The 27,104-nt window shown below is 59.4% G+C and overlaps 2 protein-coding genes across 3 annotated transcripts in view; one reads left to right on the top strand and one right to left on the bottom strand.

The window, feature by feature from the left end:
* Nucleotides 1–694, top strand: part of DNAH17 (dynein axonemal heavy chain 17) — a 59,422-nt gene extending 58,728 nt beyond the window's left edge. Inside the window, 1 exon segment of the mRNA XM_029056831.2 lies at nucleotides 406–694. Coding sequence (XP_028912664.1) covers nucleotides 406–653 — 248 coding nt within the window. The 3' untranslated portion in view covers nucleotides 654–694.
* PGS1 (phosphatidylglycerophosphate synthase 1) lies at nucleotides 72–24,999 on the bottom strand. 2 transcript variants are annotated; one of them, XM_029056832.2, is made up of 10 exons: nucleotides 24,875–24,999; nucleotides 8,180–8,369; nucleotides 7,416–7,493; nucleotides 6,765–6,864; nucleotides 5,758–5,947; nucleotides 5,297–5,475; nucleotides 4,018–4,506; nucleotides 2,211–2,359; nucleotides 1,379–1,522; nucleotides 72–498 (listed from the first exon to the last, which is right to left on the bottom strand). In XM_029056832.2, exons 1-9 carry the CDS (start codon nucleotides 24,997–24,999, stop codon nucleotides 1,403–1,405), a joined length of 1,620 nt encoding a protein of 539 aa, XP_028912665.1. In that variant the 3' UTR covers nucleotides 72–498; nucleotides 1,379–1,402. The 2 variants fall into 2 exon arrangements, with proteins under 2 accessions (XP_028912665.1, XP_028912669.1); XM_029056836.1 differs by lacking the exon at nucleotides 72–498 and having other exon boundaries at nucleotides 1,442–1,522; nucleotides 2,211–2,286.
* Nucleotides 25,000–27,104: the final 2,105 nt, after the last annotated feature.

Here is a 27,104-nt window from a genome sequence, read left to right as displayed (position 1 = left end):
GGAGCCTCTCCTCCCTCCGCCGAGCCCCGGCTCCCTGCTTCGCCCCAAGGAACAGGAGCGGACCAGCCAGCTGCCATTCTCAATCTTTATTGTGGGATTTCAGACCGGGCGGCATAGAAACACTGTAGCGGGGCGGAGTGTGGACAGAGCAGTGGTTTGGTTAAAGGCAAATCCCTTTAATAATAATAATAATAATAATAATATATATATCTATTTATATCCATAACTGTGTCAGTGCACACACAGGCAACCGCCCTCCTCCTCGGCCTGTAGGTCAGGATGGGCCGGGGTCCCGGTCTCCCCCAGCCCGATTCCCATGAAGCGTTAGTGTCTGACTGTTCCCCGGGGGGCTGGGGACCACCCCCCTCCACCCCCACCCTCACCTCCTTCCCTCCTTCCCTCCAGGGGCGCGTTGGGACGTCCAGACGGGAGTCATCGCCGAGGCGCGCCTGAAGGAGCTGACGCCGTCCATGCCCGTCCTGTTCATCAAAGCCATCCCTGTGGACCGTATGGACACCAAGAACCTTTACGAGTGCCCCGTCTACAAGACCCGCACCCGCGGCCCCACCTACGTCTGGACCTTCAACCTCAAGACCAAGGAGAAAGCGGCCAAGTGGATCCTGGCGGGCGTGGCCCTGCTCCTCCAGGTCTAGGCCGCGGGGGGCCCATTAAAACGCTCGGTCTGCCGACCCGGCCCTCTGCCTCTGACCCTTCCCCCTCGCGCTCCTAGGAGGTGGGAAGGGGGTGCGCGAGGACAGGCGGGGGCCGCTAGGTGAGCTCGGGCTGCTCCCCCGACCCTCTCCGGGCCAGCCGGAGCCTGGGGTGGACGGGTTTTAAGTCCACCCCACCTGGAACCCGAATTCGAGGCCAGCTGGCAAGGGCCCGGGAAGGAGGCCACGCGCACCCTTCGGCCTGGGAGGAGGCCGGATCAGAGGGAGAGACGGGTGGGGGCCCCCGATGGTAGAAATCAGGAGCGACAAACATTCGGGATCAAAAGGAGCAGTGCCAGACAGGAGAGGGGGAGTAGGGCATGCCCAACCCGGCACGGGGGTGCCCTCCACGATCCTCACCCCCTTGGCCCCGGGCCAACGAACGGTGCCGTCAGTCTGGCCGACGGACCCCTCCCCCAGGGGATGAGTGACTCGCCTTCTGGCCAGGGACAGATGACCGTGGGGGAGAGGGGCAGGAGGGGCCCCACCGGGGCAGGGAACGCTGCATTTGGGCCTTCGCTCTTTTCCCCTCCCTGGGGAAAAGAATGCCCGGCAAGGGGCAGAGACAAAGTCCTGCCGGGACAGAGCTCCGTCGCCCTGCTGCTGACCTGTTGCCTGGGGTCCCTCACCCTCCCCTCGCACAGACGCACAGACACACACGCACTCACCAGGGTGAGCGGCCCCCGGCCGCCTCAGAAGAAGTTCTTGATAAGCGGCGTCAGCAGCTTCACCCACAGCTTCACGCAGCGGCTCGGCTGCTCGAACGTGGCTGCCGTCACAGCCCCCGACAGCCCGTACAGCTGCTCTTGCTCCTGGGGGAGACGACGGGGGACCCGTCAGCCGATCCCACCCCGAAGCCCCCGCTCGACGGATGACGGGAGGAGGAGGCCCCCGCAGCCGCCCGGCTCCACGGAGTGGCCGCCGCTCCCAATCCAGAACGGTAGCGTGAGAGCCGGCAAGTGGGGACAGGACACGGAGGGCGGCAGGCTGGAGGCTGGGGCTAACACAGAAACCGGGCTAGCTCGTGGCCAACCCCGGGCCACCGGGCTGGGTCCAGTCACTCAGCCCCGCGGCCCAGCGGGGAAGGGGTGGGAAGGCCCTGGTGGGGCGGACGAGAAACCGGAAGGCTGGCATAAAGCAGCCGGGTGCCCGTCGTCCTGGGCTGCTGGACCCCAGGACTCCTTGGGCTAGTGGTCAGTCCGGGGTTGCTCCTTGCCCCCCGGGCCGGCACTAAACACGCGGCGTAGACACGCCGTGCGGCCAGCCTGCCTAGCACAGACTCGCACGCCGAAGCCAAGATCCAGTGGCTCCCGAACCCCGAGGGCGGAGAGGATCTTGGGGCGGGGGGCCGGCCCGGAGGGCCACGGGACCGACAGCCCTGGCAGCCGGCTTCGTCTGGGGAAGCCGCTTCCCAGCTGCCTTCTGCTCGGTCCGCCTGTCCCCAGCAGCGAGTGGCCCGGGGGGGGGGGGGGGGGGCGGCCCCGAGGTCCCCCAACGCACCTGGTGGAGCTGCTGCTGGAGGGCGCGGTTCTCGGTCACTATGGCAATCTGCGCCTCCAGGTCCCGGTGAACCGACCTGTACCCAAAATTAGGAGAGCCAATCAGCGTGAGGCAAGGCAGGCTGCTCCCTGCCAGGTAGAGCCACAGGCCTGCGGGGAGAGGAAAGGGGCAGACAGGGGAGGTGGTGAGCGTGGCGGCCGCCGGGCACACTCCCAGCGGCACCTCCCCACCCCCGACGCCTCCCAACCCGACTGGAGGGGGCTCCTGGCTCCTAAACCGGAGCTGCGGTTAAGGGGGGGGGTTCAGCCGGAACCCCCGATCTTCCCAGAAGATCCACCCCCACAATCCCCGTGACCCCCACCGCCCACCCGGCCTCCGGCCGGCCCACATCCTGGCCGGCGGGTCCTGCCCACGCTGCCTGGCGGCGACGGCCGTAACCCCTGACCCCCCCGGCCAGACGGCGAGGGTAGTACCTTCCTAGGAACTGCTAGGGAAAGGAGGAGTCTCGCTGAGCTGGGGCCCCTGTCTGGACCCCTGGGCCTATCTCTCCCCCCTGCCCAGAAGTGAACACCTTGGTCACGGTCCGGGCCAGGACCGAGATCCGGGGAGAGTGGACCGTGGACCTTTGGAGGGCGGGGACCAGGTCCCCTCCAAGCACTCGGCACCTACGGCGCTTTGCACTTAGTGGGTGCTCAATCCCGGTCACTGACCGGTCCGACGACTTGATGGGGGAGCGAGGGAGGGGATTGGTGGGGGGAGGAGGCTTTTGTGGCAGGAGAGGTTCGACTCGCCTCTCTACCGGGAAGCCGGGAGCTCACAGAGCTCAGGGCCCGCTGCCCGCCAGGCCCCGCTGCCCGCCAGGCCCCGCTCTGGGCTCTTGCTCTCCCCTGTGCAGAGGAAAGGTGGCCAGACCCTCTATACTGCAGTCAGAGCGGAAGCGGGCGGTGTGGGCATCCCCGGGGTGGGTACATCGGGGATCTCCTTGTGCCCCCGGCCCCACGTCCTGTTCTCCAGAGCCCTGCGCTCTCACTTCTCAACAACTGCCCCCAGGGATGACCAACAGTGACCTCACCCTCAGCCTCGGACCCCCCTAGGGGCCACTGTGAACACCGGCCGAGGGGTGGGTATCAAAGAACCAGGGTTGCACCAGCCTCTCTCGCCACCAACAGAGCCGGGGGCTCCAGAATTAGTAAAGTCCCGTGGCGGCGGTCCACCAACACCCGTCCCCACCCAGAAAGCCGGGCCCTCCGGCTTTCGGACTCGGAGCAGGTCGGTATCTAACCCGGCCAGCAGCCTCGCCCAGGAAAGAGCAGCCTTCTGCCCGTGGCCGCCACCGTGACCTCCCTGGAGGGATTCTGACACCGTGTCCCAGGGACCCCTGGACATCAAAGCCAGCGATGGGCGGAGGCCGGGGCCTCACGCGCCACGGCAGGAGCGAGGCGGCGGCCGGGAAAGGGCGAGGAGGCACTGGAAAAGCCGGTCGGGCGCTCCTCCGCCGACCGTAAGCGGGGTCCACGCCCGCTTCTCGGGACGGAAACCGCCGCCGGCGCTTGGGAATGCCGGGCAGGAAGCTTCCGGCTGCCGGCCCGGGGGGGGTCCCCGGGCAGAGCCACGGAGAGAGGCGGAACCGGCACGTGGGCTGGCCCCAAACCTGGGATTCACTCGGTGCCCTCGCCACCTGGGGGAGCTCCCACTGTCCTTCCTCCTCCCATCATCCCAAGGGCTGTGAGATCGGCCCGGGTCGGGCAGGCAGGACCACCACCCCGACCCCCAAGGTCCACCAGACGACCGGGGGCCCCCGCCTCACCTTTGGCGTGGAAGGTCCAGCCGCTCCGCCGATACTCCTGCAGGCGGACGCGCTCCTCCTGGCCCAGGTTGCACACCTGCCGGTAGAACTGGCGCTCGATGTAGACGTAGGCGGCGGGGATGGCCCCGGCCACCCCGCGGGCCCCGAAGAAGCCGTTGACCTCGGGGGAGGCCAGCAGGATGCGGTAGTCGGCCCGGGCGCCCAGCACCAGTTCCATGTAGGCCCGCGTCAGGTTGAAGTAGCCGGTGGTGAGGAAGAGGCGGGCCCCGCACTCGGGCTCGGTCAGCAGCGTCTCCGTGACCGCCTCGTCGATGCGGATGCCGAAGGGCTTCATCTGGACCAGCGGGTAGATCCAGGTGTCGGGCGCCGGGGGCCGCTCCCCGGGCCCGTGGGCCGTCTGGGCGTGCAGCCGCAGCTGCCGGGCCCTGGCCCCCTCGATCACGCCCATGACCTTCCTGCGGGCCGCCTCGCAGTACGCCCTCCGGTCACCTGCGGGGGTATCGACACAGAGCTGGAGGCGGGGGGCCTGGGGAAAATCCCGCTGCGCCCGCCCACCCCCCACCGACACCCCTGGGGGAACCTCTTGGCCGCCTGGGGGACCGATCGACCGGATGGGGTGTGCCCACTGGGCGCAGGGTGCTGTCCTAGCCGCCTGCCTGGCTGTGCGCAGGGCACCATACTGGGCGCCTGGATTGTCCCTATGATCCGGAGACAAGAGGCGAGTAGGAGACTTGAGGCAGCGGGGACGACCACTCCTGCCCCAGGTTCCCGGGGCCGTGCTGGAGCAGTCCCAGCAGCCCCCACTCCCTTCCAAATGTCAGTGGTGGGCAGCAACACGGTCGCCCAGCCCCGCTCCCCTCTGGCCAGGGCCTCCCCACACCCCCATCTCTGGTGGGCAGGAATTCCAGGGGTGGTGGGAAGAACCTTTTGGAGAGGGTGAGCTGGGGCCAGGCGGGCCGGAGGGGAGGGAGATGATGGCGACGGGGAGGGGGAGACGGGGGCCTGTCCGAGACAGGCGCGAGCCCCCAGAGCCGCCCCTCCAAACCGCTGATCCCGGCTACGGCCCCAGCCCGGGCCTCTCTCAGGGCCCTCGGGAAGCCGGGGCAGGCAGGCCGCAGGAATCTCTGGAATGCCGATGCCCCGGGGGGCTCCCGGCCACCTAGATTTCCTCATTCCCTGAGCGGAGCACGGGCGGGGCCCGGGGCTCGCCGGGTGGGAGCGGGGGTACGGCAGGGTGCCGGGCCGGGACCCCCACCTCCGACGGGCCGTCCCCACCTACCCTTATAGGGGTGCAGCGCGCCCTCGAGCACGCGTACGCTGTCGTCGCCCTGCAGCTGGAGGGACACGTCTCCCACCGCCTCCACCAGGTCTGTGAAGAAATCGGCCACCTCCGGGCAGTCCTGCAGGAACACGTAGCGGTCCTGGCGGTTGGTGAAGTACGAGTCGCTCAGGTTTGCCCTGCGGGGAGGGGAGAGGAGGGTGAGGCCCCTGGGGTGGAGGGCAGCCCGTCTACCCGATCGCCCCTCATACCCCAGACAGGGGTAGGACCACGCTGTCCGAGGGACTCCCCGCCCGCCCCGAGAACGGAGTGGAAACCCCTGCTGCGGCCCGCTTCCCGGTGCTCGGGACAGTGCTCCGCCCTCCGGGGGCACTCAGGGAACGCCAGGGAGAGCGGAGCCAGGGAGCCAACGGCCCCCCGGGGCTGAACGGGGAGGGCGGCGGGCGGGAGCCCACACTGACCCGCTCAGGATGACGTTGCCGTCGAACAGGTAGACCTTGATGTGCTGCAGGCCGATGGTCTCGTTGAAGCGCTCGGGGACGAGGAGGCGGAGCAGCCCTCGCAGGTGCGGCGTGTGGAACAGGGAGACGCGGACCCGCTCGGGGAAGCGCTGCAGCAGCGGCAGCAGCATCGTGCGGGAGTTCTGCCTGCCTGGGGCCGGGAGCGCCAAGGGGGTTTGGGACGGCCCCCGGCCCCACTGAAACGGTAGTCCGGAAGCGCCTCGGGGGCGGGGATCGGGTCTGCTAACTCTACCGTCCTCTCCCAAGCGCTCAGTACAGTGCCCTGCACCCAGAAGACCGCAAGCTCCTCAAGGGCTGGGATCGTGTCCACTGTCCTCTCCCATGCACTCACTTCAGTGCTCCGCACACAGCAGACTGGAAGCTCCGAGGGCAGGGACCTTGTAAACTCTATTGGACTCTCCCAAGGGCTCAGTACAGTGCTCTGCACATGGTACACCATTAGCCCCTCTAACTACCAACCCTAGTGCATTCTTCCAAGCACTTAATACAGTGATCTGTACCCAGTAAGTGCTCAATAAATACAACTGATTGACCAATGAATAAGAAACACGCGCTTCTCAGGGAAGACACCCCACAATCCTGTACGGCCACCGGGCTTCCGTGCTCCTTCCATCTTGGGAACCACAAGGCACTCTAGGTGCAGCCCCAGGTGTGTGCATGGGGGTAGGGGGGTGGCCTAATGGTGGGGTTGAAAGGAAAGTCTGGAGTGGTCAGCTACGCAGCAAGCGAACTGATTCTTTGGATCGTTGCCTGGGGAAGCGCAGGTAAACCCTCGGGGCGAGCCTGCCCTTCCCGCGCTGGTCGAGTGCTCAGACTACAGGTCCGACAGAGAGTTGGGGATGGAGGCTGGATGGGGCGGGGGGGGGGGAGGTGCTCTCAGCCTGACCTAGGATGGTGTTTCTGAGGAAGGGATGGGAGTTGGGGGGAGTCACAGTAGAAGCAGTTACCTCTTGAGCCCCTGGTAAAGTCCAGCAGGATGGAGACCCTGAGGCTGCAGGGTGAGCTTGCCTGAAGAGCCCTCTCAAGGGCCTTGTCTATGCAGTCCACCTGTGGGCACAGGAAGGCGGGCCAGCTCAGGATCGGGGCCGGGAGAGAGGGGGAGGTCAGCTCAGGAGTGGAGGAGATGTGGCCAGTTTAGGGCTGGGGGAGGGAGAGGAGGAGGCCAACCTGGGGGGAGAGGCGGTGAGGGGGAGGCCAGTTCAGGACCGGGCTAGTGGGGAGAAGGGGAGGCCAGCTCTAGGCCTGGGGGGAGACCATCTCAAGGCTGGGGGAGCACGGCTCAAAGTCAGGGTCACAAGAGGAAATCATTCCCCACTCAATCCCCTCGTGCTCTTGCAGCCGCACAAAGCTGAACATTCTGGCCCCAGATCCTCCAGCGACCCCCAGGACAGCAGGAGGGAGGCGGGGAGAATGCCGGCCATTCAGAAGTGTCTGGAAAAGGCCGACGGGGCTCTCCTGGTCCACAGGAGAGGGGTCTCTCCTCACCTCTTGCCCCTGCAGCCTCTGGGGCACTGACCGTGTGGGCAGGCCGAGAGCCACGTGTGCAGCAGGGGGTGGCGGGTCCCCGCACCCCGGCCCCACCTGCCCCGCCCACTCACCAGCTCCTGCTCCAGGGGGCCGGTGCCCAGGTACAGAGAAGCCATCACCACCCGCCTCTTGGCTGATGTGATCTGCTCCTGTGGGACAGAGAATGTAAAGTCCAGGTGTGGCTGCGGGGGGGGGGGGGGGGGACACGCGAAGGGGTGTGAGGAGGGCCCGGCGGGAGTCCCTCGGCCACCTTGGCTCTCCGTGGCCCCTGTCGACCCTGGGCCCGAGGGGCTCCGGGCCAGCTTGGCGAGAGAAGCCACCAGTCTTGGGGGGGGACCGGCCCCGAGGGTCTGAGGGCCGTGACTACCCTCAGACCTGTACTAAGCACTGGGATAGATACAAGATAGTTGGGTCAAACAGAGTCCCTTTCCCACAAGGGGCTCACAGTCTTAATCCCCATTTTATAGATGAGGGAACTGAGGCTCAGACAAATGAAGTGCCACGACCCAGCCATCAAGCGGCAGAACTGGGATTAGAATCCAGGTCCTTCGGACTCCCGGGCCCGGGTTCTAACCACTGGGCCCTGCTGCTTCTATTGATAAATATCAGTGATTGATCGAATGCCCGCCGTGGTGATTGATGAGAAAAGGTCCGAGTTGATTTTAGGGCTACGGGGGAGTTGGTTCTCGCCGCAAGGGGCTGGCAAGGGCAGTGGGTTAAATGAGATCCTCTCTCCCCCCACCTCTCAAAGAGACCAGAGATGCCTCCTCCAGAGATCTCCCCCGAGCCTGCGCCACATCTCCCAGAGACCCTCCAGGCCCCAGGATCCCCGCACCTTCATGAGCTCGAAGAACTCTGTCGGGGAGGACAACACCTTGACGTGAGAGCTGGAGATGCCAAACTCGGGGACCAGGTTCTGGATCCACTGGAAGCGGTGAGCCCCCTCTGGGCAGAGGCTGCAGGGCGGAGAGGTCCCGTGGGGCATCGTCGGGGAAACCAGGGGAGCCAGGAGCAGCCATGGCGATCTGGGAGACCAGAGACACAGATGAGTGAGGCGCCCTCCGACCCCGAGCGGGAAGAACAAACTAACAAGATTGACGGTTACTGTTCAGCACTTTGGGACCCAGCACTGTGCTGAACCCTGGGGGCGACATAAGAAGAATCGGCTCGGACCCAGGCCCTGTCCCACGGTGGGCGTTTGGGACTGGGGAGGCCCTCAGTCTAAGAGGGAGGGACAGCAGGGATCTCCTCCTCATTCCGACTCTGCCCCTTGTCAGCTGTGTGACTGTGGGCAAGTCACTTTACTTCTCTGTGCCTCAGTTCCCTCATCTGTAAAATGGGGATGAAGACTGTGAGCCTCACGTGGGACAACCTCATTCCCCTGTATCTCCCCCAGCACTTAGAACAGTGCTCTGCACGTAGTAAGCGCTTAACAAATACCGACATTATTATTATTATTTTACAGATGAGCAAACTGAGACCCGGGAGGGAGTTGAGCCATATGAGTATTTATTGAGCACCCATTGGGGGTAGCGTCCTGAACTATGCGCTTGGGAAAGTCAGACACGTGAGACTGGTTCTCTGCTCCTGGGAAGCTTTCACTCCAACAGGGGACAAAGAAAAACCTTTACAGAAAGAATAATCAGGGGTAAAATGACTAAATTTATGATTAAATAATTGAATAGACCGGAGCGCTGAGGATAGGAACAATAAAGCGTGGCCATAATAAGTGCTAGACCTGGGGTAAGGAGATGGAATTTAATCGGGGAAGGCTTGCTGGAGGTGGGATTTTAAAAGTGCTTTTGAAAGTGGTATTTGTTAGGCACTGACTATGTGTTAAGCACTGGGGTAGACACAGGATAATCAGGTCAGACACAGTCCTTGTCCCTCCTGGGGTTCCCAGCATAAGCGGGAAGGAATTTGGGGGGGGTGGGGGGAGTGACTCACCCAGGGTCACCCCACAGGTCCGGCGGCCAAGCCGGGATTCAAACCCGAGTCTCCTCTGACTCCCAGTCCCGTGCTCTTCCTCTCTCCGGTCCCCGGGGGAATGTGACCGCAAGCAGGAGGCGGCGAGGAGGGACGTGAGAGTGGACACCAAGAAGAGGCCGGAGGGGAGAGAGCGGGCCTGACCGGTCACCCTGCCGGAGCCCGTTCGGGCCGGTCCTCAGGGACCCAGCCCGGCCCGGGCAGGAGGAGCCCCGGGGAAGGTGTGGGTCGGCTCGGGCTCCCCACGGGAGAAGCCGGGGGCTCGACAGGCCAGACGGGGTGGGAGGCCCGGGCCAAGGCTGATGGGTCCCACCCTGAGGTCCTGCGGGGTCGTCCTGGGGCAGCGGGTCGGATGCCCCTCCCAAGACCCCAGGTTCCCCGCCCCCTCAAAGGGGCATCCCCACCCCGCCTCCTACATCCAACCCCCAGGGGCAAAGACTGGGCCCAAACAGCTCTAGGTCCAAACAGCTCCGGGGGAGGCGGAGGCCAGGCCTGGAGCAACTGCATCAGGGAGACGGAGAAGAGCCACTGAGTGTCTGCGACCCTTCCTACACAGCGCCCCGAAACTCAGCCCGGGGAGGACTCCGCCACTCCTTTCTGGCCTCCCCCCAAGACCTCACCCTGCCAGGCAGGCTTTGGGAGAGGCCCGGGGCACGGCGCCGGGCTCCTGCCCACCAGTGGGCCTCCTGGACGACTCAGACGCGGAGAGGAGCACCGGGAAAGCAGGGAGGAGGGAAGGGGCTGAGTGGAGGGGAAGTCGTGGAGGACAACTGGGGAGGCCCCCACCGCTGGGATCCAGGAATCGCCTCTTCCCCTTTGCAAACATCCTGTTGGGGTCTGGCGGTGGCAGGCGGGCGGGGGGTCACTTCCTGGCACTTCCGCCGCCTGTCTCGGTCCCACAGTCCCGCTCTGGGGCGGCCTCTGCCCGGAGGCCCGGCCCGAACCCCAGGGGTGACCCGGCCCGGCCCCACCAAGTCGCTTGGCCAACCGCTTCCTTGGGGTGGATGGCAATGGGGGGGAGGGGGCCTTGACCCCGAGCATGGGCTGATGGGACAGCAGAGAGGTTTCTGTGGGCTGGGCTCTGGAGGAACCAGGGGGGTTGGGGGGGGGCATTTGAAATCACCCCCAAGGCCAAAATGACCACAAATTCCAGGAAGATGATTTCACTCGCTTGCTTCACGATAGAGCACTGAATCGTCCTGAGACTCGCCAGCAGTCCCACAGCTGCCCTTCCCAGAAAGCCCCCCGGGCTCAAGGCGGGGGAGGGGGGTACTCAATCGCCATGGCGACCCGAATCAGGGGGCGGAGGGGCCTGGCGCCGGCCCCCCCAAGCCCCAGAGCGTTAGCAGACAGATGTGGGGGACCTTCCAGACGCTCGGGGCCGGGGGTGGAGTGACTTGCGGACCGGGGACGGGGACGGAGGTGGGCCGGCCCATTTCTGAGCATCGCCGCCCGCCAGCCGACCAGGTGGCCTCGGGTAGCCGGAATCCCGGGGGTGACTGGCCGACCCGGGATTGGGGGGAGCTGGGGGGGGGACGGGGAGGTAGAGGGTCTACTGGACAGAGAAACCCAAGCCAATGGGCAGATGGCTCCGGGGAATCCCAGGGTTCAGACCGGCCAAAAAGGAGGGGGCAGGTGGGGGGGCAGCTCTCTCAGAGCAAGGACAGCTGCCCAGAGCTGTTACTGCAGGGGCTGCCTGGTTGCTGCCAGGGGGCACCCCCTGTCCTGACCCCCGTGAGGGGGTTCCGGCAGCCCCTGCTGCTCTCGCTCCCGACCTGCCCCCCAAGCCTAGGGCAGGAGGGAAGCTCCCCCGGGGCTGCTGCTGTTCTGATGTGGCACTGACAAAAATGTTGGTTGGTCAGGCCCCCCGGCTCCACCTGAGCCCTTTCCCTTAATAATGTTAAGTGCTTACTGTGTGCCAAGGCACCGTATTAAACGCTGGGGTGGAAAGAAGCGAATCGGGATGGACACGGTCCCTGGCCCACACGGGGCTCCAGTCTCCATCCCCGTTTTACAGACGAGGGAACTGAGGCTCTGAGAAATGGCTTGCCCCAGGTCACCCAGCAGACAAGGGGCGGAGCCGGGATGAGAACCCAGGTCCTTCTGACCTTCCCAGGCCTCGGCTCTACCCACTAAGCCACACTGCTCCTGCCCCTTTGTCAGCTTCACCTCAGGGACACTGGCAGCAGCTCCAATCGAGGGGATCCCGGTCCCTCCCAGAAATTCCCGACGGGTGGGGGTTCGGACACCCTGCTGGGCTACTCGGTGCTGGCCCCCACGACCAGGCCTGGCTCTCCGTTGCCCCGGTGGAGTCCAGCACACGTACGGCCCGACCATCCCGCGTCTACCCTGCCGCTGAGCACGGTGCTTGGCACTGAGTCAGCACCGAATCCCTGCCCGCTCGGTCCACAGAGACCCCGGGATCGGGGGGCCAGCAGCTTGCAGCCTCATCGGCCGCTCAAGGAGTCCCATTCCTGAGGGGGTCCGGCCCGGCTCGGGCCTCGCCGGTTCCGGAGGCAGGCGGGATCCGGCACCCTTGGGGGGCTGACCGGAGCCGGGGGCTCATTCCCCACCCCCGTGGGGCACCACGACAGAGGCATCTATTGAGGAGGAGGGTGAGGGGGGTTGTAAGCGCTAGACTGTAAGCTCGGTGTGGGCGGGGAATGTGTCTGTTATATTGTTCTATTGGACTCTCCCAAGAGCTTAGTACAGTGCTCTGCACACAGTAAGCGCTCAATGAATACAGTTCACTGAGTCCAACCGGTGTCGCCCAACCCGTTTCCCCGGGTGGCATCTTTGAGGGGCATTTTTAGGCGGCCACAGGCCGCCGCCCTGAAGAACGGGGCACCCCCGTGACCAAGGGGCTGAAGGCCTACTATGGGGGGGCGTGTGGGCCACATCGGAGGGTGACTGGCCCAGGGGCTTCCATTTCAAGGATGCTTTTGGGCCCCCTGTGATCTCCTGCAGCCTGGACCCTGGCAGAATTTGGGTCCTGGCTTCCCGACTCATTTTCGCTCTAGTCCATCTGTCCATCTCGGCCAAGCTACCTCAGTGTTCAGCGGAGTGTGTGACACACGGCCCACGCTCAAATCATCGAACCGTGGCTCGGCCGCTTGTCTTCTGTGTGACCGTGGGTGAGTCCCTTCACTTCCCTGGGCCTCAGCTCCCTCATCTGCAAAATGGGGATTTGAGGCTGTGAGCCCCATGTGGGACATGGACTAGGTCCAACCTGATGATGTTGTATCTATCCCAGCGCTCAGTGCAGTGCCCGGCACATAGTCAGCGCCGAAAAAATACCACAGAAAGACCAAATAACCCTCTGGCTCCTGTTTCGACGGGGAAGGGGAGAAGATGTAAGGGGCACAGCCGACCGATCGCTATCATGTTCTTCTCCGCCAACCAACCCTGGAGGCGGCAGACACGCACACCCGGTTTCCTCTGGAGACCCAAGCTGACCTCACTCACTCATTTCATGGTGGCTCACACCTTGCTCCTGCTCGCTTTCCCAAGGGGGGGGACTCCGCCCCCTCCTCTAGACACCCGCCAGCCCGCAGGGCTTCGGAGGGGGCAGACAAGGGGGCGGGGAGGGACTCACAGTGAAACAAGCCTCTTCACTTCGCTGTAAAAACCTCAGCCTGCACTTCTCAAGGTGAAATGGAAACTGCGTTCCCCAGAAACCGGCCCGGCTGGCATTCACCCCCACACACACAAAAACATACACACAGCCCACGCGTGTGCGCACACACACACGCGCCTTACTCACACACACGCACACACACGAGCACACACACACGAGCACACCCACAGCACCTGCCGCCGCGGCAACAGAAAGCCGTCTCCGACGTCACGGTCCCCTGGCCGCCGGCATCCCCGATCAACTCTTACAGGTCAGCGGCCGCAGTCGGATTCGCGGCTCCGGTGGGGGACCGGGAGGCCCGGGAGCGTCCCCCTGGACTGACGGGATCGTGGAGGCGGAGGCCAAGGCTCCGGCTTCGGGCCTTCAGCTCAGGAGGGGCAAGGCCAGTGGTGGGAGGGGGGAGGAAGGGGAGGAGGAGAAGAGGAGGAAAGGAGGAGAAGGGGCCACCGGGTGACAGCCGAGCCCATCTTTTTTTTTTTTAATAGTATTTCTTAAGCTCTTACTATGCTGTACTAAACGCTGGGGTAGATGCAAGCTAATCAGGCTGGACATGGTCCCTGTCCCACATGATAATAATAATAGCGGTGGTATTTGTTAAGTGCTTATTTACGTGCCGGGCACCGTTCTAAGCACCGGGGTGGATACGAGCAAATCGGGTTGGACACCACCCCTGTTCCAAATGGGGCTCCTGTTCTTAATCCCTATTTTATAAAGGCTGTACCTGAGGGCCAGAGAAGCAAAGTGATCTACCCAAGGTCACACAGCGGACAAGCGGTGGAGCCGGGATGAGAACCCAGGTCCTTCCGACTCCCGGCCACGGATTCAAATTCCCTAGGCCGTGCTGCTCAGAGCCCCGGCAGCTTATGGGAGGTGAGGGGACAGTGGTCCATCTCCATGTCGTCCTCCCCGCAAATCAAGACCCGAAGAAAACCCCAGGGACCGGGCTCCGGGACCCCCGGGGTTCTCATCCGCTGGCCTGCCGTGAGACCTTGGGCAAGTGCCCTACCCTGGCTGGGCACAGGCCTCCGCAACCGGAAGATGGGGAGGGGCCCCTTGCCTCTCGCAGGCTCCGGGACCCTCTCCAAACCCCAGCGCTCAGAAGAGGGCTTAATAAACACCGTCGTTATTGGGAACACCTTCCTCTGGTCAGGGGGCGGAAGGGACCCCAGCCCACCTGGCTGACACCACCGGGGGAGTCCCAAGAACATTGGGACATGAGGACAGAGCAAACACGTGACTCCAGCCGGGCTACCCCCCCGCCTCCCCTCCCCCCTCTCACTTGCTGTCCTTCGGGTCCGAGGGCAAGGAGGTAGGTGACCTGGGAGATCTTTCCATTAGGCGGCTCAAAAAATCCCTCCTGACCCTCCGGGACGAAGTCTGGATTAATCTCTCGCCGCCCGCCCCCTGCCCTAGTCCCCTTTGCCCACTCGACGGTCACTTGAACCCCTCCTGCGTCACCCAAGTGCTTGAAAGCTCCCCCCGCTCGCCTCCCCCCTTAAGTGCATACCTTTATGCTCAATTACTTCCTCCTTTGGGTAATTTATTTTAAGATCTCCTTTTCCTGGCTAGTTTATCAGCTCTTCATATCTATTAACTCGGTTGTCCTCTCTCAAGCACTCAGTACAGTGCTCTGCCCACGGGAGCTGCTCTGTAAATGCTATTCGTTGACCGATTCGATTGGGAGCTCCTCGAGGGCAGGGTGATCAGGTCTACTGGTTGTACCACCCTCTCCCAAGCGTTCTGCACACAGTGAACTATAAGCGCCCCGAAGGCAGCGATTGGGTTGACACCCTCGCTCAGTACAGTGGCCAGGACATGCTCAGATGACTTAAAAAAATTTTTTTTGCAGTATTTGGATTTTTTTTTCCTTTTTACGGTATAAATTAAACGCTATGTGCCAGGCACTCCACTAAGCGCTGGGGGAGATACCAGTTAATCAGGTTGGAAGGAGCCCATGCCCCACAGGGGGCTCACGGTCTTAATCCCCATTTTACAGACGAGGTCACTGGGGCCCAGGGAAGCGAAGTGACTTGCCCTTGATCCCACAGCAGCAAAGTGGTGGCGCCGGGATTAGAACAGTGCTCTGCACAAAGAAAGCGCTCAAAAAATAGTACGGAATGAATGAACGCCGGTCCTCTGACTTCCAGAACCGGGCTCCACCACTAAGCCACTCTGCCTCTATAGCCAAATGCTTCAATATCTGCTTCAAAACCTGAAAGATTAATTGATCGGGTCAGCCCACGGGGGCCCACGAGCTCATCTGAGGCCAATCTGGACACAAGGAGCCGCCTTCGGTTTCCTGAGGTGGTCGGAGGGGTCAGGAGGCCCCAGACTTAATAATGTTGGTATTTGTTGGTATTTGTTAAGCGCTTACTATGTGCCGAGCACTGTTCTAAGCGCTGGGGTAGACATAGGGGAATCAGGTTGTCCCACCTGGGGCTCACAGTCTTAATCCCCATTTTACAGATGAGGGAACTGAGGCACGGAGAAGTTAAGTGACTTGCCCACAGTCACACAGCCGACAAGTGGCAGAGCTGGGATTCGAACTCATGAGCCCTGACTCCAAAGCCCGTGCTCTTTCCACTGAGCCACGCTGCTTCTTTAATAATGTTGGTATTTGTTAAGCGCTTACTATGTGCCGAGCACTGTTCTAAGCGCTGGGGTAGACACAGGGGAATCAGGTTGTCCCACGTGGGGCTCACAGTCTTAATCCCCATTTTACAGATGAGGGAACTGAGGCACGGAGAAGTTAAGTGACTTGCCCACAGTCACACAGCCGACAAGTGGCAGAGCTGGGATTCGAACTCATGAGCCCTGACTCCAAAGCCCGTGCTCTTTCCACTGAGCCACGCTGCTTCTCTAATAATGTTGGTATTTGTTAAGCGCTTACTATGTGCTGAGCACTGTTCTAAGCGCTGGGGTAGACACAGGGGAATCAGCTTGTCCCACGTGGGGCTCACAGTCTTCATCCCCATTTTACAGATGAGGGAACTGAGGCACAGAGAAGTTAAGTGACTTGCCCACAGTCACACAGCTGACAAGTGGCAGAGCTGGGATTTGAACTCCGGCCACCCCCGACCGGCGCTGGCCGCCTGACATCTCGGGTCCGAACTCGTCGGGCTGGCCGGCTTGTGGGGCGGGATGAAGGAGGACGGGGACACGGGGGGGGGGGTTTTCGAGAGAGGCGTGACCCCGGGGCCTGCAATCTTTTCCGATTCTTCTCAGAGAGAAACCTCCCGCCTTCGCCCCGCTGGGCCGAGCGGGCCCGAAAGTGAAGTGCTGAGAAGAAAGCAGTAAGTCATTCATCCCCCTTACTGGGAAAGGGTCGAGAAGCTGGCCGGGCCCCGGGTGTCACACGCTTCCTGCCGCCGCCCCGCCCCCACCGGGACCAGTCAGCCCTTCCTGACTAACGCAAGACCGAAACCCCGAGCGAGGGGAAATGGGCCCCGCTTCCCGGAGGTTACAAAAGACGGCCGGGGCCTGCCTCGTTCCCGATGGGGAGCCCGACGCGGGATCCCGGACTTCCCGGCCTCCGGGCCCAGCGGGGGAAGGGACGCAGGTCCGTGCGGTCGGGGGACGGGGAGGGAAAATCGGGGGAGTCTTTTCTGAAACCGCCGGCGCCCACGCGCCCGTGTCGAAAGAGCCCGGGCCTGGGAGTGGAGGGGGACCTGGGTCCTAATCCCGACTCCGCCACCGGACTGCTGTGTGACCTCGGGCAGGTCGCTTCGTTTTTCTGGGTCTCGGTTTCTTCGGCTGTAAAATGGGGATTCAGACTGGGAGCCCCATGTGGGACAGGGACCGGGTCCAACCTGATAAACTTGTGTCCACTCCAGCGCTTAGTATGGTGCCTGGCACATAATAAGTGCTTAACCAATACCACTATTACTACCTGAAGGGTCTTGGAGGGAAAGGCGGGGAGGGGGAGAGACTAAACGGGAGACTTGAGCCCAGGAGGCCCCGTTCTCACCCCAGACCCCCTGGCCCTCATCAGCTCAGGTCAGCTCAGATTTTCCTCCTTCTCCGTCCGAAAGATCAGATCGGTGGGGGAGGGCGGTGACGGCCAGCGACGCGGCTCTTCCCGTTAAGGGCCCAGGAAGCGAAGAGAGGAACTCATTCTGGAAGTCCCCTTCCCATTGGGGGAGAAACAGGACTGGAGGGTTTCAAGAATGAAGAATCTTCTCAGCATGAGTGGGACACTAATGTCTCAAGAAAGAACTTGGGGAGGAAACATGCCCTTGTATGGAAGAGGGGACTCGGTGGGGGACGGGTGGAGGAGATGGGGGCAATCTGGGAAAGCGTGAAACTGTGGGAGTCTATTCACCCGTTGGAGAACACCAGATCACCTCCCCCAACACCAAATTGGCTGACACCCACCCCGTACACTCCCCTTTTTAAATGAAATTTGTTTAGTGCTTATTATTTGCCAGGCACTGTACTAAGCACCGGGGTAAATACAAGCTAATCAGGTGGAATATAGTCCCTGTCCCACATGGGGCTCCCAGTCCTAATCTCCATTTTACAGGCGAGGGAACTGAGGCCCAGAGCAGTGAAGTGACTTGCCTAAGATTTTACAGCACACAAGTGAAGGAGCCAAGATTAGAACCCCAAGTCCTTCCGACTCCCGGGCCCGAGATCTACACACGGGGTCGACCTGCTTCTTACATGATTACAAATATCATCAATAAAAGTCAGAGTGTATTTATCTTAGTGGAACTTGGGTTTGTTCTTTGAAACACCGGCAACTTTCTTCCTTTAAAACTGATAAAAAAAACATTCTCCCCCATCTCCACATCTCTCTCACACACGTCAGCACAGGGCAAGCAGCAACGTCATGTAACCAACATCACATCACTAACGTGCTGTGACATGACGGGATGCCTCACCGTGCGTCGGGAGGACACACCTAAAGAGGTTCTTTGCAGAGTCTAGAGAGCTGCTCGGCATGTCCCCGGGGGGACACCCTCCAGCCCCCCTAACTTTGCTCCAGAGCCACCACCTCCCCGGGCACACGGGCACTGCTTCCAAGCTACGGCACTCGCCGGCAAGGCCGGGTGCTGACGATGAAGGCGTCCGGTGCCGGGGCCGAACCGGGACCTGAGCCGGAGCCAGGGCCGCAAGCCGACCCCAGGGACCGGGAGCCAACCGGGGATGGGCTTGGGAAGCGATTAACGGGGGAGTTAGTTATCCACAAAGGGCCGGGGACCACTGACTCCGCCTGCCTTCCTGTCCCTCTCGCAACCAGGAAAAAACTGGGTGGGTGATCACGGGACAGGGTGAAAGCTCAGCCTGGTTGGGGCGTCCCCGCCTAGAAGCCGCAGGTCTGGACCGGACGTCGGTGGGGAGGCGGGAGCGTGTGTCCCCCGCAGTCCAAAGGGCCGTCGGGGGGAACGAACCATCGGACATCGGGCCACAAAGAGCTTCCGGGGAGGCGAGACGGCGGCACGGAAAAGCCCGGGCCGGGGGCTCTCGCCAAGAGCAAGACCCCTGCCCTCGCTGGACTCTCTACGTCCCCACTGCCTCCATCCGGGACCACCTGGGCACTCCCATCCCTCCGGCACCTCGGAAAGCCAGAAGGGACCGTGGCCACTCGCCCAACTCCCCGCCCACCCCCGGCTCCCAGAAACCCACAGGGATTTCCCAACCGCTCTCGGCAACTTGGGCAGCCAGAACTGCCAGGAAAAACCCTGACCCATCCCCCATCCTGTCTGGGGGTCCCAAATGCTGGAAGGGCCTGGGCCGGGTCCAACGCGGACCCGATGACCCCCCGCCCCTCCCGTCCTCCAAGGCGAGGGGGCACCCACGCAAGCTTGAAGGCCCGGTGCCGGCCAAAATAAACAAAAGGCATCACTTCCCCACCGGGAAAAGCAGTGTGGCCTACTGGATAGAGATCGGGCTCCGCTCGCTTCTCTGGGCCTCGGTTCCCTCATCTGTAAAACGGGGGTGAAGGCTGTGAGCCCCATGGAGGACAGGGGACTGTATCTGACCCGATCATCTTGTATCTACGCCGGCGCTTAGAACGGTGCCTGGCATAGAGTGAGCGCTTGACGAAGACCACAATCACTATGTCTATTAAGCTATTCCGTTGACTGACCGATCGGTTGATTGAATTATTTTAGGACGATGGGTCTGGATGACCTCAGCGACAACGGGGGGACCGGGGCCCTCAAGAATGGGGCTGTTCCGGCATCACTAGCCTTACCAAGAAGAACACGGGCCCACATTCAAAGTCGGGGTGAGTTGATGCCGGAAAAGTCACGTCCCAGTCCTCGAGCCCCCATAACCTTCCTTAGGAGGGGCCCACGGATGGCAGATTATCACCTCTTCTCATAGGCTAGGACCGTCTCTACTTACCTTGCTCTACTGGATTCTCCCAAGTGCTCAGTCCAGTGCTCTGCACACAGGAAGCACTCAATAAATACCGCTTTTTTACGGTGCCTGTTGAGCGCTTGCTATGAGATTGGTCACAGTCCCTGTCCCACATGGGGCTCCCAGTCTTAATCCCCATTTTCCAGATGAGGGAACTGAGGCCCAGGGAAGCGAAACAACTTAATAATAATGTTGGTATTTGTTAAGCGCTTACTATGTGCAGAGCACTGTTCTAAGCGCTGGGGTAGACACAGGGGAATCAGGTTGTCCCACGTGGGGCTCACAGTCTTAATCCCCATTTTACAGATGAGGGAACTGAGGCACAGAGAAGTTAAGTGACTTGCCCACAGTCACACAGCTGACAAGTGGCAGAGCTGGGATTCGAACTCATGAGCCCTGACTCCAAAGACCGTGCTCTTTCCACTGCGCCACGCTGCTTCCCCTTGATCGAGGGCCCGCAGCAGACAAGTGGCGGAGCGGGGATGAGAACCCAGGTCCTTCCGACTTCCAGGCCCCAGCTCTACCGAATAGGCCGCGCTGCTGCATGTTGATTGATCGACTGGGGGTGGGAGAAACGAGCCGTGTCAGACGCCCTCGGCGGAGCAGGGTGACGACGGAGGTCGAGGGGAGAAATGTCACCGTGGTTCCGATGGGCCTCCTTGGGGGTCGAGACTACGGGCTGTCTTGACGGCTGTCCTCGCCCTGCTTTACAGCATGGACTAGTGAATAAAAGCACGGGCCTGGGAGTCAGAAGGATCTGGGTTCTAATTAAGCGCTTGGGAGAGTCCAATACTACAGCATGAGCAGAGACGTTCTCCGCCCATAACGGCCTGACAGTCTAGAGGGGCAGACGGATACGGATATAAGGTAATCTGTAATATATAACTTAAAAGATACGTTTATAAGTGCTGTGGGCTAGACATCGAGTGCCCAAAAGGTCACAGACTGAAACGCACTGACGACGCGGGAGGGAGAGAGAGTCGGGGAAAAGAGGGCTTAATCGGGGAAGGCCGCTTCGTAAATACATAAATCACTCGATAAATAATAGCTGAGTGATCAAGCTCCGGTTAGCGGGGTTCCACTGAGTCACAGAGGTCGCACCGGAGGGTAGCTGCCTTACATCATCGGAAGTAGGAGAGACGTGTCGACCTTCCCCGGTGACTCCAACCCCCTCACCTTCTGCCCCGCAGCCCTCATCGCATTTTTCTCTCCTTACCCCTGCCAAGGTGCCTTTTATGCCTACTTTCCCATTTCCCTTCCAGCCTCGCCGACACCGCCGTCCCCAGCCCCCTGCGATCGTTCATCTCAATGCTTACAGCCTTACTCGCTCCATGGTAGTAATAACTTCTCTGTGCCTCAGTTACCTCATCTGTAAAATGGGGATTAACTGTGAGCCTCACATGGGACAACCTGATTACCCTATATCTACCCCAGCGCAACAGTGCTCTGCACATAGTAAGCGCTTAACAAATACCATTATTATTATTATTATTATTAATAACCACTGTGGTATTTCGGAAGCGCTTACTATGCGCCAGGCACTGTACTAAGCGCTGGGGTGGGTACCAGCAAAGTGAGTCGGACGCCGTCCCCGTCCCACGTCGGGCTCCCAGTCTCGACCCTCATTTTCCAGATGAGGGAACTGAGGCCCAGAGAAGTGAAGTGACTTGCCCAAGTCAACAGAGCAGATCCATGGCAGAACGGGGAGGAGAACCAAGGTCCTTCTGACTCCCAGGGCTCTATCCATCCCTGCCAGTTTTAATGCCTGTCCTGGGCTCTGGTTTGGACGCTTTCGCTCCTGATCTTCCACCACCCGAACCCTATTTCCCGAAAAAATCATGGGGTCTCGTCTCGTGCCTCCCCGGGAGGCCGGGAATGCCGTCAGGATCCGGGAGGCTAGGCGCAGCCTCGCCGACCCTCTCAAGTACCAATTCAGATGCTCCGGAGCTGGGTAGAGGACTCCGGCAGGAGGGATTTGTTGAAATAAGTGTTTGCTGTTGCCTTGCCTACCGGGCCAGGAATCCAATTATGTACAACAGAACCCCATTTTATCCAAATATACCAAGAATTGAAAGGAGACCCTCGGTTCGGCATGTTCTTGGTGAAGTATTTACCCTCTAATGCCACTACTGGCATACACCTGATTGCTTCAACATCCACTTTTAATGGTATTTGTTAGGCACTGTGTGCCAGGCACTGTACTAAGCGCTGGGGTGCACATTAATTACGGTATCTGTTAAGTGCCTACTATGTGCCGGGCACCATACTAAGCGCTGGGGTGGATACAAGAGAATCGGGGTGGCCACGGCTCACGATATCAATCCCCATTTTATTGATGAGGTGAGGCCCAGAGAAGTGAAGGGACTGGCCTAAGATCACACAGCAGACAGGCAGTGGAGCTGGGATTAGAACCCAGGTCCTCCTGACTCCCAGGCCCGGAGCCCTATCCACCAGGCCACCCTGCTTCCTCATTTCACCAGCTGCCTCCTTACACAACTGAATTCGGTACTTTTCCAAAACATCTGCCCTCTGGATAAAGCGTGACCTAGGCGATGGAGCCCGGGCATCAGGAGACCTGAGTTCTAATCCCGGCTCACCGCCAGCCTGCTGTGTGACCTCGGGCGAACCACCTCGCTTCTCTGGGCCTCCGTGTCCTCTTCCAAGCGGCGATCCAGTACCCCTTCTCCCTTCGGCCCCGCCTGAGGCAGGGGCCGACCCGATCGCCTCGTGTACATCCCAGCCGTTAGCCGAGGGCTTGGCACAGAGTAGACGCCGCGATCCTGGTTCTTTTCCCGAGTGGTTAGCTCGCCAGGGATTGCTTCACAGTTCCACGCAGACAGGATGTGAGAAATGCTGTATGCACAGATCCCAGCAAGGCTGATTCACCGTGGCCCCGCGGGTCACTTCGAAGCGGGGATTACACAAGGCCGGCCCGGCTCCCGGCTCGCACGCTCCGGCCGGGGACACCCGGGGGTCCGTTCCTCCTTTCGGGGTTCAGCTCCGGTTAGTTTGGCCACAGAAGCCTTCCAAGAGGGACGGAGGAAGTTGCGGGGGCGGCTCTCACTCTGTGGGGCCTGGAGGGGCGCGAGGCTCCCCGGGGAACCAGATGAAGCGCTTAATACAGTGTTCTGCACACAATAAGCGCTCGGTAAATACGCCTGAACGATGGATGCCCAGGGCATTGGGGATGGGGAAGCGCCGATCAGAAGCAGTGCTGAAGAGAGAGGGCTGGGGGTCGGAAGGACCCGGGTTCGAATCCCAGGCTCCGCCGCTTGTCTGCTGTGGAGACCTTGGGTCAGTCACTTCCCTCCACGGGGGGGGGGGGGGGCACCTCAGTTTCCTCCTCTGTCAAATGGGGATTTAATAGCTGCTCTCCCTTAGCGTGTGAGCCCTGCGGGGGGTAGGGCGTGGAATACTTTCATTCATTCAATCGTATTTACTGTGCACTTGCTGTGTGCCGAGCACTGTACTAAGCGCTTGGAAAGCGCAATTCGGCAACAAATAGGGACGATCCCTACCCAACAAGGGGCTCACACTCTAAACCCTTTTTTCATTCATTCATTCACATTTATTCCTTCAATAGTATTTACTGAGCGCTTACTATGTGCAGAGCACTGGATGAGGCGCTTACTATGTGCAGAGCATTCATTCATTCAATAGTATTTATTGAGCGCTTACTATGTGCAGAGCACTGTACTAAGCGCTTGGAATGAACAAGTCGGCAACAGATAGAGACGGTCCCTGCCGTTTGACGGGCTTACGGTCTAATCGGGGGAGGCGGACAGACAAGAACAATGGCAATAAATAGAGCACTGTACTGAGCGCCTGGAAAGTCAAATTCGGCAACTGATAGAGACAATCCCTACCCCACAAGGGGCTCGCACTGTAAACCCTTTCTTCATTCATTCATTCACATTTATGAAGCGCTTACTGTGTGTACAGCACTGCACTGAGCGCTTGGAAAGTACAATTCGGCGACAGACGGGGACAACCCCTTCCCCACAAGGGGCTCTCACTGTAAACCCTTTCTTCGTTCATTCATTCACATTTATTCATTCATTAGCATTTATTGAGCGCTACCTACATGCAGAGCACTGTATGAGGCACTTACTGTGTGCAGACCACTGTACTGAGCGCTTGGAAAGTAAAATTCGGCGACCGATTGAGACAATCCCTGCCCAACAAGGGGCTCGCACTGTAAACCTTCTCGTCATTCATTCACATTTATTCATTTAATAGCATTTATTGAGCACTTACTATGTGCAGAGCACTGTTTGAGGCGCTTACTGTGTGGCGCACAGAGAAGCAGCGTGGCTCAGTGATAACAGCCCGGGCTTCAAAGTCAGAGGTCATGGGTTCGACTCCCGGCTCTGCCACTTGTCAGCTGTGTGACTGTGCGCAAGTCACTTCACTTCCCTGGGCCTCAGTTTCCTCATCTGTAAAATGGGGATTAACTGTGAGCCTCACGTGGGACCACCTGATGACCCTGTATCTCCCCCAGCGCTCAGAACAGTGCTCTGCACATAGTAAGCGCTTAACAAATACTAACATTATTATACCCTCGATTCTATTTATTTGCTATTGTTTTAACGAGATGTTCATCCTCTCGATACTATTTATTCGCTATTGTTTTAACAAGACGTTCATCCCCTCGATTCTATTGATTTGCTATTGTTTTAATGAGATGTTCCTCCCCTCGATTCTACTGATTTGCTATTGTTTTAATGAGATGTTCCTCCCCTCGATTCTACTGATTTGCTATTGTTTTAATGAGATGTTCCTCCCCTCGATTCTATTTATTTGCTATTGTTTTAATGAGATGTTCATTCCCTCGATTCTATTTATTTGCTATTGTTTGAATGAGATGTTCCTCCCCTCGATTTTATTGATTTGCTATTGTTTTAACGAGATGTTCCTCCCCTCGATTCTACTGATTTGCTATTGTTTTAACGAGATGTTCCTCCCCTCGCTTCTATTGATTTGCTATTGTTTTAATGAGATGTTCCTCCCCTCGATTCTATTGATTTGCTATTGTTTGAATGAGATGCTCCTCCCCTCGATTCTATTGATTTGCTATTGTTTTAACGAGATGTTCCTCCCCTCGATTCTATTGATTTGCTATTGTTTTAACGAGATGTTCCTCCCCTTGATTCTATTGATTTGCTATTGTTTTAACGAGATGTTCCTCCCCTTGATTCTATTAATTTGCTATTGTTTTAATAAGATGTTCCTCCCCTCGATTCTATTGATGTGCTATTGTTTGAATGAGATGTTCATCCCCTCGATTCTATTTACTGCTATTGTTTTTGGTCTGTCCGTCTCCCCCGATTAGACTGTAAAGGGCAGGGATTTTCTCTATCTGTTATCGATTTGTCCATTCCAAGCGCTTAGCGCAATGCTCTGCACACGGTAAGCGCTCAGTAAATACTATTGAATGAATGAATGAATGATGGAGGGGCGGGGGCGCGCACGCGCGCTACCCTCCCCGCCCCCCCCCGGCGGGCTCGCGCGCTTCCCCCTCCCCCCCCCCCCCGAGCTTACCGGCGGTCCCGGTTTCGGCCCAGTCGGTCGGAGAGGCGGCCCAGGAAGGCGGCCCAGCCCGGCCGGCCGCCCAGGAGGCCCAGCAGCCTCCTCCACAGCGCCGGGCCCGCCGCCGCCGCCGCCATGGAGACAGGCCCACCCCACTTCCGGCGCCACTTCCGCCGCCGCCGGAAAAAAACTTTATTGACAGCCCCCGGGCACGCACGGGCATAGCGCGCATGCGCGCACGGACACCGCGCGCATGCGCGCAAGGCCCCAGCCCGCTGAGGGGTGGGGGGGGGGAGGAAAGGAAGACAGAGGGAGGGAGAAAGGCAGAGACAGGGATGGAGAGGAGAGAGGAAGATGGAGAGGAGGAGGAGGAGGGAGAAAGACAGAGATGGAGAGGAGGAGAGACATCAGGAAAAGAAGACAGGGAGGGAGAAAGGCAGAGACAGAGATGAAGAGGAGAGAGGAAGATGGAGAGGAGGAGGGAGAAAGGCAGAGACAGAGATGGAGAGGAGAAAAGGAGAGGGGAAGATGGAGAGGAGGAGGGAAAAAGGCAGAGACAGGGATGTAGAGGAGAAGAGAGGGGAAGATGGAGAGGAGGAGGGAGAAAGGCAGAGACAGGGATGGAGAGAAGAAAGATGGAGAGGAGGAGAGACAGAGAGACATGGGGGGGAAAAGAGGAGAGAGGAAGATAGAGAGGAGGAGGGAGGAAGGCAGAGACAGGGATGGAGAGGAGGAGGAAAAGAGGAGAGGGGAAGATGGAGAGAGGGAGGGAGAGAGGCTGAGATGGAGAGAAGGAGAGGAGAAAGATTGGAGAGGAGACAGAGAGATGGGGAGGAAAAGAGGAGAGAGGAAGATGGAGAAGGAGAGGGAGGGAGAGAGGCAGAGACACATGGAGAGGAGGAGAGAGATGAGGAAAAGAGAGAGGAAGGTGGAGAGGAGGAGAGAGAGATGAGGAAAAGAGAGAGGAAGGTGGAGAGCAGGAGAGAGGGAGGAAGAGGGAGAAGGAGGAAGAGGAAAAGAGAGGGAGAGATGGAGAGCAGCAGAATTTGTGAAGCGTTCCATATTTTTCTATTTATTGCTAGTGTTTTTGTCTATCTCCCCCGATTAGACTGTAAGCCCATCATTGGGCAGGGACTGTCTCTATCTGTTGCTGACTTGTACATTCCAAGTGCTTAGTACAGTGCTCTGCACATAGCGCGCAATAAATACTATTGAATGAATGAATGAAAGGAGAAAGAGTTGGGGAGGAGGAAAAGGAGAGATGGAGAGAGGAGATAAAGGGAGAAAGTGGGAAAGAAAAGAGGGAGGTGAAGAAGAAGCAAGAGGAAGAGGGTAGCTCCCTTAAAGGGAAGAGGCAAGAGTCAGCAAAATGGTGCCCAGATGTCTGGCCCGATCCTAGTTAAGAATCTCATTTCTGTCCCAACCCTGACCACTACACTTTCCTCTCTGCCTTGGCTTCCCAAGGTATCTTTTTTGTTGTTTGTTTTTTCTTTTTTTTTGTGAGGGGGTAGGGGGACTTGGTATTCTTTAAGTGCTATGTCCCAAGCACCGTACTAAGCACTGGGGTACATACAAGCTAATCATTCATTCATTCAATCACTTATTGAGCACTTACTGTGTGCAAAGCACAGTAGTAATGTAACAACAAACAGACACATTCCTGGCCACAACAAGCTCAGAGTCTAGAGGCGGAGACGGACATTAATAGAAATAAATAAATGGTTAAATAAATATTAATCAAGTTGGACACAGTCCATGTCCGACATAAGCCTCACGGTCTTCATCCCCGTTTTACAGGTGAGGTCACTGAGGCCCAGTGAAGTGATTTGCCCAAGGTCACAAAGCCGGCAAGTGGCAGAGCCACCATTAGAACCCAGGTCCTCTGACTCCCAGGATGTGGGAAGTAATGGAGTCACTGACACCTACAAAGGTTCCCAGGAGCCTTCAAACCAAGCACAAATGGGCCAGCTGTGTTGTCAAAACCTTCCCCAGAATCCCGGTTCATTTCCCCTCACTGAAGAACAGAGCTTCCAGTCAACAGTACAGGAAGGGTTACGGACAGCAAACACCTAGGTTGGTAAAGCTAAGTGGAAACGGATGGACAGAATGCAAACAACTCCGCTCTGTGTCCAGGCCCAGTATTAATTAATGTTATTGCTGTTCGTATATAGGGAGAGTATTGTAAACAGAGTCCCAAACAATACACGTAAACACTTAGAGGAAAAACAGTTAATCCTTGTAC

The sequence above is a fragment of the Ornithorhynchus anatinus genome, unplaced genomic scaffold, assembly GCF_004115215.2.
Source record: "Ornithorhynchus anatinus isolate Pmale09 unplaced genomic scaffold, mOrnAna1.pri.v4 scaffold_264_arrow_ctg1, whole genome shotgun sequence".
Classification (NCBI taxonomy): domain Eukaryota; kingdom Metazoa; phylum Chordata; class Mammalia; order Monotremata; family Ornithorhynchidae; genus Ornithorhynchus; species Ornithorhynchus anatinus.
This window is presented reverse-complemented; position numbering and strand designations above follow the sequence as displayed.

Coding starts and splice junctions, on each gene's coding strand:
- PGS1 (XM_029056832.2), bottom strand. CDS start 24,999: ATGGCGGCGGCGGCGGCGGGCCCGGCGCTGTGGAGGAGGCTGCTGGGC. Junction 6,865..7,415: donor GCCCCCTGGAGCAGGAGCTG/GTGAGTGGGCGG, acceptor CTGTGCCCACAG/GTGGACTGCATAGACAAGGC. Junction 2,360..4,017: donor CTGGACCTTCCACGCCAAAG/GTGAGGCGGGGG, acceptor CTCTCCCCGCAG/GCCTGTGGCTCTACCTGGCA.